General features: G+C 44.0%; 1 protein-coding gene across 1 annotated transcript in view; it reads left to right on the top strand.

Moving 5' to 3' along the window:
• Positions 1-1,070: 1,070 nt before the first annotated feature.
• The window catches only part of CHST7 (carbohydrate sulfotransferase 7), a 35,489-nt gene continuing 22,126 nt past the window's right edge, over positions 1,071-14,433 (top strand). Inside the window, exon 1 of the mRNA XM_033105828.1 lies at positions 1,071-2,759. Within this exon, the coding sequence (XP_032961719.1) occupies positions 1,266-2,726 (1,461 nt within the window). The 5' untranslated portion in view covers positions 1,071-1,265 and the 3' untranslated portion in view covers positions 2,727-2,759. The remainder of the gene's footprint in view (positions 2,760-14,433) is intronic.

Raw genomic sequence — 14,433 nt, 5'->3', positions numbered from 1 at the left:
TAGAGGAGATCTTTTGGAGATGTTCTCGCTTTTCCAATCTGAACACATTCCTCTGGTGGAGATGAGATTTGCTTTCTATTAATATCTTCCATTAACCTTACAACACCTTCCCCAAGGGGGTGTTCATTATCCTGCTGAAATAGAGCAAAAATTATACTTTTTAGTTCTCTTTTGGATTTCAGGAACTCTGAGCTTATTCTGCCTCTTGCACTTCCTGTCACTTTTCCATCCATCCTTGAATATATGTCCCTCCTTGTGGGTCCTTTTAAACACTGAGCTCCGGAGAAACTCCACCGTCTTCCCACTCTGATTCTGTAATTGTTTTTTCTCATGTGTTTCAGAATAGGTTTCGTTATGATGTAGTAACAAATGACCCGCAAAAATCTCTCAACACCAGGAGGTACTGAGGCACTAAAAATCATCACATTTTACAAATGAGTAAGCAGATCCTCAGGATGTCTGTAAAATGTACATGCCCCTAAGGGGGCAAAACCCTAAGGAACACAACACTTAAAATTTCACAAACTCTACGCCTTGACAATTAAATATGCCGCGTGAATGCAGTAGTGCCTCAGATTCCCTTGGACCACTATGCAAGGTGCAATCGTGTATCTTTATCTTAGTGGAGGAGTTCTCCATCCAGAACTCAATAACACCCATAATAGGGCTGATGGGGGCTCTGGATGTAGATAGTGAGCAGGGGCTCCTCTGTAGTGTGGTGGCGAGTCTGCCTATGATAGAGATGGCCAGGCAGGACACATCAAACAGGAGACGCAACAGAGTCGTCTGGGTGGGGTCCACAACCCGTCACTGTGTACATTTCCATACACACGAGCCCCTCCCTTGCCTGAAGTTAATTCATGAAGACTTGACTTCATTGCACAGAGGTTAAGGAAAGGTGGGGTCTGGCTCAGGGCGCCCCAGCTGGCGTCCCCACCCCACGGGAACTCCACCCAGATTTGGCCAAGCCTTGGGCGAACCTGGGCGTGTAGGGAGGCGGGGAGAAGCTGCCGGGCTGAAGGCGGGGCGGGTGGCTGCCAAGGCGGCCAATAGGCGACTCTCCAGCAGCTGAGCTTTAGAGACTGCAGGGACGCCTCCACTAGCACCACCGCCTCCCAGTTTCCCCTTGTGGATGCACAGCCCTTTTGGCTCCGCTCCTACCAGCGCAGAGGGGCCCAAAGAGACCGAAGGAGCGAATTCAGGACGGGATTTCTGAGGAAGGGGAGAGGACGAGTGCCCCACCCGCTCTGGGAGGGGGGCGGTGAATGATGAAGGGCCGGCGGCGGCGGCGCCGAGAGTACTGCAAGTTTGCACTGCTTTTGGTGCTGTACACACTGGTGCTGCTGCTCGTCCCCTCGGTACTGGACGGCGGTCGTGACGCGGACAAGGGTGCCGGGCACTGCCCAGGCCTACAGCGCAGCCTGGGAGTGTGGAGCCTGGAGGCGGCGGCGGCGGGAGAGCGTGAGCAGGGGGCAGAGGCGCGGTCCGCCGCCGAGGAGGGTGCGGGCCAGTCCCCCTGGTCCCCGGGCAACCTCAGCAGCGCCCTCAGGGAGTCGGTGTCTGGTGAGAAGCAGCACATCTATGTGCATGCCACCTGGCGCACCGGCTCATCGTTCCTGGGCGAGCTTTTTAATCAGCACCCAGACGTTTTCTACTTGTACGAGCCCATGTGGCATCTCTGGCAGGCTCTGTATCCGGGAGACGCCGAAAGCCTACAGGGCGCGCTGCGCGACATGCTGCGCTCACTTTTCCGCTGCGACTTCTCAGTGTTGCAGCTGTATGCGCCGCCGGGGGACCCAGCCGCGCGCGCCCCGGGCACGGCCAATCTCACCACGGCTACCCTCTTTCGCTGGCGAACCAACAAGGTCATCTGCTCGCCGCCCCTGTGCCCCGGCGCGGCCAGTACCCGAGCCGAGGTCGGCCTCGTCGAGGACGCCGCCTGCGAGCGCAGCTGCCCACCGGTGGCTCTGCGCGCCCTGGAGGCCGAGTGCCGCAAGTACCCGGTGGTGGTCATCAAGGACGTACGCCTCCTCGATCTTGGTGTGCTGGTGCCCCTACTGCGTGACCCCGGCCTCAACCTGAAGGTGGTGCAGCTTTTCCGCGACCCACGAGCAGTGCACAACTCTCGCCTGAAGTCCAGGCAGGGGCTGCTGCGCGAGAGCATCCAGGTGCTGCGCACCCGCCAGAGGGGCGACCGTTTCCACCGCGTGTTGCTGGCGCATGGCGTGGGCGCTCGCCCTGGCGGCCCGTCCCGCGCGCTGCCGGGTGTGCCACGCACCGACTTCTTCCTGACCGGCGCGCTCGAGGTGATCTGCGAAGCCTGGCTGCGCGACCTGCTCTTCGCGCGCGGGGCTCCCACCTGGCTACGGCGCCGCTACCTCAGGCTGCGCTACGAGGACCTGGTGCGGCAGCCGCGCGCCCAGCTGCGCCGCCTGCTGCGCTTCGCCGGACTGCGAGCTGTGGCCGCCCTCGACTCCTTCGCGCTGAACATGACGCGAGGCGCGGCCTACGGCGCGGACCGGCCCTTCCACCTGTCCGCGCGCGACGCCCGAGAGGCTGTGCACGCCTGGCGCGAGCGCCTGAGCCGAGAGCAGGTGCGCCAGGTGGAAGCCGCCTGTGCTCCGGCCATGCGTCTGCTGGCCTACCCTCGCAGCGGAGAGGAGGGTGACGCCGAGCCGGTGGACAAGGAGACGCTGCTGGAGGTGGAGAACGACAGCGCCACGTAGACCCCACACCCGCTTCCCGGGGGGCGGATCCGGGTAAGCTCTCCCTGGGCGGGGTGGGGCAGAGAAGGGTCTTGGGGAGCTTGGACCAGCCTGCAGGGGGAGGGGGTGATGCTGTCCTAAATCTCACCCTGTCAGAATAGATCCAAGCGGTGGGAAAGCGCTGCTGGTAGAATTTGGCAGAGTCACTGGGATCTCAAGCTTAGTCACCTGCTTCCTCAGGGCTGAGATGAGAGAGGGTTAAATATGGCTGAGGCGAAACCCGGGTCTCCCCACTCCCAGTCCTCTCTGTGAAGTAGGAGGTAAGGTCATCCCTCTGTTGAGAATTGGGGAAGCGGGAGAGGGAAGAAGCGTATAAGAGGTCTGCGGAGAGTAGAGAAGGTTTGAAAGTCTTAATGGAACTTGAGACTGGGACTTGACATCAAAAGCATAGAATTTCGGAGATCATTTGAGGTTGATGATTATGACTTTATCTTGACGCCAGTCTGTCCTATGGGCAAACTTTTTGCAACAATGTTTGCAGGCACAGAGAAAGTCAAAAGCAGAGATTGGTGGGAAATTATTGACTCTTATCCTACCGCCCCCTAATCTGTTTTATATTTCTTCTCTGCCCCTGTCTCTCTGATGCGCAGACTCCAGGGCTTTCCTTCTGAGTTCCCAAGCATACAAGCATAGTCAGGCCTCTCTTACAACAGGTTTTGCACATATGTGTATCTCAGACTCTGGTGCAGTAGTGTAGAATGGACTTAGCTTTTCCCCTGGCTCATGTGGCGCCTCACCCCGTTTGCAGGATATTTGACCATATCCCGTTTACATCAGATCCCAAAAGCTGCCTGGTCAGCTTCCTCTACTGCTGACAAGATCTCAAGGCTGGGCTTTCCCCACTTCACCCCATCCATTTGAGAGATGGAATCTTAGATTGGCAGTAGCAGCTTTTGGCTGAGACTGCAGAAGCTTTGCTAACCGCCCCCCCATTTTTCTTGTTGTTCTTTCTCTGTAAAGCACGTATCCTGAGATATGGGGCTTAAATGATCTCAAAATGTGTTCAGTGTCTGCATCAGTGTATGTATGGCCTGCACGTTCGGCTGAGGGAAGAGTTTGTTTTGCATAATGCTGACCTTAGGAGTCTAGTTAGTGGCCTGGGGATGTGTTTCCCCAAACTGTGTGTGAGTTGGAAGGGTGCAGCTTTCTGCAATGTGCAGTCCAGAGGAGGAGGAAAAGCAGTGCCAGGTGGGTGGAAATGACTTAAGTTTCCATTCATTATTTTACAGTGTAATTCACTATTCCCCGGGGATGAAGCTCTGAGGGCAAAGTTGAAGATGTTAATGAAGATGGATTCTGTTGTTAATAGGGCCAGGGTTTCAGAGAGATTGCGGAAGCTGGCTGATTTTTTCTCCCAGTGATTAAGTGGTTTTCTTGGTCAGTTTCTGTAACTGCTTAGGAAGTCTGTGTTCCTTCCTGATTTCCATAGTAAAGGAAGGTAAGGCACAGGGTGACTTGTCACATCTTAACAAAAACATCCTTTCATCTGTTAATCCTGTATTTTCAGATATAGGTAACATAATGGTCCCTAACTCTTCTTCACAGGCCAGAGGGAATGCCTCTCCAGGGCAAATGCTGCAGCATTTTATGGATTTAATAACTGACAATCTCCCAGAGCCTTTAGTTTTTTCCCTATTTTTACTAACATTTATTGAGTGCTGACTGGGATGAGGTAAGAAAGAGAACAGAGAGGCCGGTTAGAGGACAAGTCTTTGTTCTCTAGGAAGATAGAATCTGTGAGGATGACTACAGGGGAAGACCCCGGTGCTGGTATTTGGAAAGCCAACGGGATTTCCTCTGCATGGCTGCAGGGACATCTGGGAGCCAGCTTTAGGCTCTTCCATACTTTGGTGACTAAGCCCTTCCACATTTTTGCTGGAATTATTGGACACTTACCATGTCACCACCACCAGCCAGTAGATTTACTAAAGTGCTTGCATTCCTTGTTCCTAGAAAAATAACATTATTGACCTACTGATGAATTTCTAAAAGTCTGTCACACTCTAGGGAAGGGAAGGGATCCTGATGTGCCATGCATTGAGTTAGACATTGTACATACATCATTATTTTGACATATTATCAATTTTACAGATGAGGAATGCAAGACTCAGAGAAGTAAAATAATTTGCCTGAAGTCACATCTCAGCTAGTGAGGGTAGAGCAGCATTGGTGTTCGACCCCAGGGCTCATAATCTCTCCATTGTGACACACCCTTACCTGGCCCTCCTTAGTGTCCCCTGGCAGCACCTTTGGCACCCAGCCAGGCTTATAGGCTAGTCTGGGGTAGGAAACACACTAAGCTTTATTAGTAATAAGTTCCAACCACTGAGCAAATCAATAAAATATTGCTGAGATGCCAACAGCACCTATACAAGAAAGCCAGTGAATCTCCAGCCATCCTCCCCACGGTTGTCCTTCTCCCAGGGCATCTGAGCACACCCTCAGCTCAGCAGTGAAGAGGGGCTACCTGCGAATTGACCTGAGTAACTTCTGGATGATTCATACCTGACAACCAGGATTTGACAGGGAGGGAGTCAGTACACATTTTAAGGGCTGGGTAGGGACCTCAGCATCCTGAAACAAGTCACCAACGCCCAGGCCCTTTCCATCTTTTACATTTTCTTGGAGTTCATTCACCAGCTTATCTTCCCACTTTCACAAGATGGTAGCCTCAGCCACAAGCATCACTTCCTCACACAACTACTCAGAGTTGTTAAAATGCAGACAGGAAGGAATCTGGTTAGCAAGTACGGGGTGGAGGAATTTTCCCCTATGTGTCTCTGTTTCCTTCAACCTGGTTATAAAACCTGTCCCAGAACTCCCTACCCCCTGCCAACTTCCTTTGATATCTCACTGGCTAGAACTGCCTGGGTCACATGGCCTTCCCTAGCCCAAAAATTGGTGAAAGGGACTGGGACCGTCATGATTGGCTTAGACCACATGACATCCACCTGAGGAGCTTTTGTTTTCAACGGCAATACCTGAGCTCCACCCCCAGAGATTGTGATGTAATTGGTCTTGGGTCGGGTCCAGGCATTGGGATATTTTAAAAACTCTCCAGGTGACTGTACTGTACAGCCAAAGTTGAGGACCACTGATTTGGACCAGTCATGATTCATCCCCTGAGCTGAGCCATTGCCACTGGAACAAGATCAGGATGGGGACTAAATGGCTGTTAATGAGCACTGAACTGGCTGCCACAGTAAGTTATGTGAATGAACTTGGAACTATGAAATTCCAAGCAGATGTATGGTGTTAATATGGAAAGAGGTAACCGTCTTAAATTATTCATGGCTCCATTTATCACCCTCTCACTTTCCTTCAAAGGCTTTGTTGTCTATACTCCTTATCTAATAATCCATCAGTGTACACTGTCCACTACTGTTTCGAACAGACTGATATGCTGCCCTGTCTTTTCAGCATTTCTCTCTTTGACCTCTGCCCTTGGTAGGACCCATGATTTCATTCCTGTAGGCATTTAAGACATCTTGGCCTTTATTCTTGACAAGATAGATGGACCCTTTGAATGTAAATAGGAAAGGACGTAAGGGTACTATAACCTAAGCCCCAATAGTCAGAAAGCTTTTTTTCTAAGGAAATCATCCAAACAGAAAAAGAAATGACTGACTCCATCAGAAAGTGCAATATCAGAATAATGGGCATACCAGAAGGAGAAGAAAGAGAGAAGGGAACAGAGAATATATTCAAACAAATCGTCGATGAGAACTTCCCAAACTTGTGGACAAAACTGGTTCCTCAAATCCAAGAAGCAAATAGAACACCTAATTACCTCAATCCCAACAGGCCTTCTCCAAGGCACATTGTATTGAAGCTGTCTAAAATCAGTGACAAACAAAGAATCCTCAAGGCAGCCAGGGAAAAGAAGACGGTAACCTACAAAGGAAAGTCCATTAGATTATCATCAGATTTTTCAGCAGAAACTCTACAAGCCAGGAGGGAGTGGAACCAAATATTCAAACTATTGAAAGAGAGAAATTATGAGCCAAGAATAATATATCCAGCAAAGATATCCTTTAGATATGAAGGAGGAATAAAGACCTCTCCAGACATACAGAAGCTGAGGGAATTTTCTAATACACGACCTGCACTACAACAAACACTAAAGGAGGCTATTCGACCACCATCAACAGAGACAACTTGTGGCAACCAAAACATAAAAAAGAGGAGAGTAAACGCCTGAACCGGAATATGGGAATGGAGAAAGTAAGTGTGCAGAAGAAAATGGAATACTCTAAATATCAAACCTTCTTTTACATAAACTTAAGGGTAACCACTCAAAAAAAATCCAGAACTGAAATATATACGGTAATAAAAGAAGAGACAGGGACACATCATAGAATACCACCACACAGAAATAATAGACAACAACAAAAAGGCAAAGAAACAATGGAGACACAGCCTTACCAGAAAACTAAAGCTAGAATGGCAGGAAATCTTCACATATCAATAATCACCCTAAATGTAAATGGACTGAACTCACAAATAAAAAGGCACAGAGTAGCAGATTGGATCAAAAAACTAAACCCAACGATATGCTGTCTCCAAGAGACTCTTCTCAGGTACAAGGACAAGTATAGACTCAAAGTGAAAGGGTGGAAATTGACACTCCAAGCAAATGGTATCCAGAGAAAATCAGGTGTAGCCCTACTGATACCAGATAAAACAGACTTCAAGGTGAAAAAGGTAATAAGAGACAAAGATGGACATTTCATAATGGTAAAGGGGACTATACAACAAAAAGACATAACAGTCATCGATATTTATGCCCCCAATCAGGGAGCACCGAAATACACCAAAAAACTACTAACAGAACTAAAGAGAGAAATTGACCAAAACACAATTATACTAGGGGACTTAAATACATCATTAACAGCTATGGATAGATCATCCAAACAGAAAATAAATAACGATATAGCACCCCTAAATGACACATTAGATGAAATGGACATAATTGACATATATAGAGCACTTCATCCTAAAACATCAGACTATACATTTTTTCTAGTGTACATGGAACATTCTCAAGGATAGACCATATATTGAAACATAAAATCAGCCTCAGCAAATTTAAGAAGATTGAAATCATACCAAGCATATTCTCTAATCACAAGGCTTTGAAATTGGATATCAACTGCAAAAAGAAAGCAGGAAAAAAACACAAATACATGGAAATTAAACACATACTTTTAAAGAACGACCGGGTCAAAGAAGAAATTAGAGGAGAGATCAAAAGATATATAGAAACAAATGAGAATGAAAATACATCCTGCCAAAATTTTGGGGATGCAGCGAAAGCAGTTTTAAGAGGGAAATTTATATCATTACAGGCCTATCTCAAGAAACAAGAAAAATCCCAAATAAATAACCACATGTTACACCTTAAAGACCTAGAAAAAGAAGAATAAATGAAACCCAAGGTCAGCAGAAGAAAGGAAATAACAAAAATCAGAGCAGAACTAAATGAAATAGAGAACAAAAAGACAATAGAAAAAATTAATGTGACAAAGAGCTGGTTCTTTGAAAAGATTAACAAAATTGACAAGCCCTTGGCTAGACTCACTAATATAAAAAGAGAGAAGACACTAATTAACAAAATCAGAAATGAAAAAGGGGAAGTTATCATGGACACCACAGAAATCCAAAGGATCATCCAAGAATACTATGAAGGACTATATGCCACCAAATTCAATAACCTAGAAGAAATGAAAAAGTTCTTAGAAACACAGCCTTCCAAGGCTGAACCATGAAGAACGGGAAAATCTAAACAGACTGATCACCAGTAACAAAATTGAATCAGTCATCCAAAACCTTCCCAAAAGCAAAAGTCCGGGAGCAGATGGCTTCACTAGTGAATTCTACCAAACCTTCAAAGAGGATCTAATACCAATCCTGCTCAGACTCTTCCAAAAAATTGAAGAAGAGACAGTACTCCTTAACTCATTTTATGAGGCCAACATTACCCTGATACCAAAACCTGGTAAAGGCAACACAAAAAAAGAAAACTACAGACCAATATCTCTGATGAATACAAATGCAAAACTCCTAAACAAAATTTTAGCAAATCGAATACAACAATGCATTAAAAAGGTTATTCATCACGACCAAGTGGGGTTCATCCCCAAGGCACAAGGATGGTTCGACATCTGCAAATCCATCAATGTGATACATCACATAAACAAAATAAAGGACAAAAATCATATGATTTTATCAATTGATGCAGAAAAAGCATTTGACAAGCTACAACATCCATATATGATTAAAACACTTAATAAAATCAGTATAGAAGGAAAATACCTTAACATAATAAAGGCCATATATGACAAGCCCTCAGCTAATCTCATAATTAATGGTGAAAAACTGAAGCCCTTTGCTCTACGTTCAGGAACAGGACAGGGCTGTCCCCTATCACCTCTGCTTTTCAACATAGTGTTGGAAGTTCTTTCCAGAGCAATCAGGCAAGAGAAAGAAATAAAAGGTATCCAAATTGGAAATGAAGAAGTTAAATTGTCACTCTTTGCAGATGACATGATGCTATATATAGAAAACCCTAAAGACTCCACCGAAAAGCTATTAGAAACAATCAACAAATACAGTAAAGTTGCCGGCTGCAAATCAACGTGCAAAAGTCCATTGCATTCCATTGCAGCACTATACACAATAGCTAAGACATGGAAACAACCAAAATGCCCATCGGTAGATGACTGGATTAAGAAACTGTGGTACATTTATACAATGGAGTATTATGCAGCCATAAAGAAGAAAGAAATCTTACCATTTGCAACAACATGGATGGATCTAGAGAACATTATGTTAAGTGAAATAAGTCAGACAGAGAAAGATAAGTACCATATGATCTCACTTATTTGCGGATTCTAAAGAAAAGAATAAGTGAATGAACTAATCAGAAACAGTTTGGGAGACAATGAGGAAAAACTGAGGGTTGATAGATGGGCGGGAGGGGTGGGGGGTGGGGGGGAGGGTGAGGCGATTGGAGGGCAATCGGTGACCATAGGATGGCCACGGGCTTGAAAATTAATCTGGGGAACGTAATTTGGTGGTTACCAGAAGGTAAAGGGGTTGGGGGGTGGGGGATGAGGATGAGGGGGATCAAATGTATGGTGATGGAAGGGGAGCTGACTCTGGGTGGTGAACACACAGTGTGATTTATGGATGATGTGATACAGAATTGCACACCTGAAATCTATGTAATTTTACTAACAATTGTCACCCCAATAAATTAAAAATAAATTAATAAAAAAAAAGTTTATTGCATTCCTATGTAGTATATACTAGCAAAGAAATCTCAGAAGAAGAAATACAAAACACAATTCCTTTTGCAATTGCAGCAAAAAGAATAAAATACCTAGGAATAAACTTAACGAAGGATGTGAAAGACCTATATGCTGAAAACTATAAGACATTTTTAAAAGAAATTGAAGAAGACACAAAGAAATGGAAAGACATTCCATGCTCATGGATTGGAAGAATCAACATAATTAAAATGGCCATATTACCCAAAACAATATACAGATTTAATGCTATCCCCATCCAAATCCCAATGGCATTTTTTAAAGAAATAGAACAAAAAATCATCAGATTTGTTTGGAACCACAAAAGACGCCGAATAGCCAAAGCAATCTTAAGAAAAAAGAACAATACTGGAGGTATCACACTCCCTGACTTCAGCTTGTACTACCTGGCTACAATAATCAAAACAGCATGGTATTGGCAGAAAAACAGACACATAGACCAATGGAATAGAATTGAGAACCCAGAAATAAACCACATAAATATGGACAGACAATTTTTTACAAAGTAGCCAAAAACATACAATGGAGAAAAGACAGCCTCTTCAATAAACGGTGATGGCAGAATTGGATAGACATGTGCAAAAGAATGAAACTGGACTGCTATCTGTCACCATGCACCAAAATTAATTCAGAATGGATCAAGACTTAAGCATAAGACCTGACACGATAAACTGCATAGAAGAAAACATAGGTACTAAACTTATAGACCTTGGGTTCAAAGAGCATTTTATGAATTTGACTCCAAACGTAAGTGAAGAAAAAGCTAAAATAAATGATTGGGACTATGTTAAACTTAAAAGCTTCTGCACAGCAAAGGAAACCATCGACAAAATAAAGAGGCAACAAACTGAATGGGAGAAGATTTTTGCAAACAGTGCCTCCGATAAAGGGCTAATATCCGAAATATACAAGGAACTCATGAAACTCAACAACAAAAAAACAAACAACCCAATTGAAAAATGCGCAGAGGACCTGAAGAGACATTTCTCCAAAGAGGACATACAAATGGCAAATAGACATATGAAAAAATGCTCAACATCACTAATCATCAGAGAAATGCAAATAAAAACCACAATGAGGTAGGTATCACCTCACCCCAGTCAGAATGGCTATCATCAACAGGACAAATAGTAACAAGTGTTGGAGAGGCTGTGGAGTAAAAGGAACCCTCATACACTGTTGGTGGGAATGCAGACTGGTGCAGCCGCTATGGAAGGCAGTGTGGAGGTTCCTCAAAAAATTACAAATAGAATTACCATGTGACCCAGCAATCCCTCTCCTGGGTATCTACCCAAAAAAATATGAAAACATTTATACATAAAGACACATGTGCTCTAATGTTCATTGCAGCTTTGTTTACGGTGGCCAAGGCATGGAAACAACCAAAATGTCCTTCGATAGATGAATGAAGAAGTTTTGGTATAGATACACAATGGAATACTATTCGGCGGTAAGAAAAGATGATATAGGAACATTTGTGACAACATGGATGGATCTTGAGAGTATAATGTTAAGCGAAATATGTCAGACAGAAAAAGCAGAGAACCATATGATTTCAGTGACATGTGGTATATAAACCTAAACAACAAAAGAACAAGGCAAACAAATGAGAAACAAAATCTCATAGACACAGACAATCGTTTAGTGGTTACGGTAAGGGGGTGGGGGGTGGGAGATGAGGGTAAAGGGGATCAAATATATGGTGATGGAAGGAGAACTGACTCTGGGAGGTGAACACACAATGGGATTTATAGATGATGTAATACAGAATTGTACACCTGAAATCTATGTAATTTTACTAACAATTGTCACCCCAATAAACTTTAAAAAGAAAGAAAGAAAGAAAAATAAATGACTAGCCACCACCAAATCCTTCACAAAGCATTTTGCAAGTCATTCCATTTTAGTTAGGATACTATGTACCAAATGGCTTATGTATAAATATCACTGAAAGGAGAACCTGTTGCTTAAACACAGACTCTAAAAAACGGGCATTTGTTAAACATTGTCCATACATAGAATTTCTCATTCAGCAAAATTTGTTTAAATTCCCAATTGTAAGTCTATGTGGGTGCTGTGTTCATGCCAGAGGGCTAGAAATTAGGAAAGTGTGTGTGTGTGTGTGTGTGTGTGTGTGTGTACACATAGATACCTGAGTGGCAGGGCTGCAGTAAGGTGCAAACAATTTTTAAAAACACATCCACATCCAAATCCTTATTGCTGCCTTATGAGGTTAGTGCTGCCTTTGATCAAGAACATTCTTGGAGCTCCCTCTTGGGGTTGCCTTCCCAGACAGGATCCCTTCAATTGATGGTGGATTTGGTATTTAGGAAAAATCCAGATTTATCAAGTCTGCTGAGCGGGTCAGAGGAGGAGGCTGGTCCTGCATAGGGAGGTGTGGCTATGAGGTAGTAATAAAGTTATTCTTTGGTTCATATGAAATCAGTTTTTATATTAGGGCACAGGAAACCAGGCATAAGGGCCTGGCTCTCCTGGTTACTACTTGATTGACCTTGGGCAAGTCTCTAAGCCTTTTGGCTTTAGTTTTCTTATTAATAAGAAGAGGTGGTTGAATTAAGAGGATTTCCAAGGCTTCTTGGTGCTTAAGGGGCAGTGACATTTATTGAGTTCCTGTTTTGTGCACTGCGTTACTTGCCTGTTATCTGAGTTAGTCCCTATCTTAGCTTTATGAGGTAGATATTATCAACATTTTATGGATGGTGAAAAAAGCTCAGAGAGGTTGAGTAATTGTCAAGGACAACACAGCCAGAGGATTAAAATCAGGTGCTGTTTATTTTGAAACTAGTGTTTTCAAAATTTTTTAAAGAAATAATATAAGCATGTGGTAAAAAACAAAGTTCAAAAGTATAGGAAAATATAAAATTCCTACCAGTCTCACTTCCTACAAGCAACCACTACATTTCTTATGATATATGTCTAGAAATGCTTTGTGCAAATTCAAACAGAAATATGTAGCCTTTTTGTAATTAAATCTTTTTAATTTCTTAAAATTTTAAAAATTGAGATGTAACTAGGGTGATCTTATGTAGCAAAGGGTATATGCTTTGTACATTTTGAGAAATAAAGTTCTTTAAAGTTACACTAACTTTCACTCCCATCAGCTGTTTCTTGGAGTGTCTGTTTCCTAGACTTTCAACAACATGGATTTTATCTATTTTTTTCATCTTAGCTAGTCTGATGGGTGGAAAATCCTCTTTTCCCGAGTCCTGGCTCTCTCTGCCCCTACAGTTCATCAGACAATGCATGATTGCCTCATATCTCAGGTTGTGGGAACTGGGATGCCAAGATGACATCAACTTCTTAGCCCTTCTGCGGTCCACATGTATTCGTAAAGTGTCATTTCTGTGATTCATTTGAAGGACTGGATACATTTTGAAATAAAAATGATCATTTGTTTTTAAAATGATACTGACACATGATGTCAGGTTTTAGCAAGCTTCTTGTTAAGATGGCCTTCTTTGGTACTATTACAGTGGATTGTACCCATTGACTCGAACTTCAACTATTTCAGGACACTACCACTGGGGAATATGCTAATTTAAAATAAGGTTTAACTCTTCATACATTTTGGCTGTGCTCATGAGAGTCCTCTTTATAGTCTGGGGGAGGGCAGAAGTACCCATTTGCAGTTGTAGAGGCAGGGTTCAGAAGGTTTTCAAAGAGGTTTTTTAGTCTGGCCAGAGATTTTCTTTCTATTAATACAAATGTAATATAAATAGTTGGGAATGATGCTTTTAAAACAACATTTATAAGCAGCTGGCTTAAAATTCCTCAGTACGCCTTTTCCCAGACTGCTCTCAGCATGAGCAGCACAGAAAAGAATGAAACTAAAAAAGCTAAACTGGCCTTGGTTATTTGTGTCTGATGTTCCAGTCAAACAAGGTGACTAATAAATGAACCTTTCTCTCTGTGTGTGGACTCCTGGCTCCTAATCCTCTTGCTTTCTGGTGGAACCCAAGGAAATTGCTCTATTGAAAGAAACATTTCTGCTTAGGTGCAGTATAGAAGAACAGTAGGAACTAAGAAACAGTGCTGGCCCAAATTCAATAACACAGGGAAGTAAACTGTTTGGGAGCTGAAGAGGAAGCAGTTTCAATAAGAAAAGTTGCAGAGCTCAGTGATGTCTTTGTGAGAATGGGAGCCCTCCAGTCTTGCTCTCTGTCCCCCTCAGTCCACAGGCACCAAGCCAGCATCCCTGTCTGACACTTCTGCAACTGGCCTTGTTCACATTAAAGACTGTCATGCTAGATACTGAGAAGAAATTGGAGCATCAGCTGATAGTGGACATTTTTAAATTAGGGATTAAGAGGCTCTGA

The sequence above is a fragment of the Rhinolophus ferrumequinum genome, chromosome X, assembly GCF_004115265.2.
Source record: "Rhinolophus ferrumequinum isolate MPI-CBG mRhiFer1 chromosome X, mRhiFer1_v1.p, whole genome shotgun sequence".
NCBI classification, from domain to species: Eukaryota; Metazoa; Chordata; class Mammalia; order Chiroptera; family Rhinolophidae; genus Rhinolophus; species Rhinolophus ferrumequinum.
Note: the sequence above shows the minus strand (reverse complement) of the source record. Positions and strands in the feature narration are given on the sequence as shown.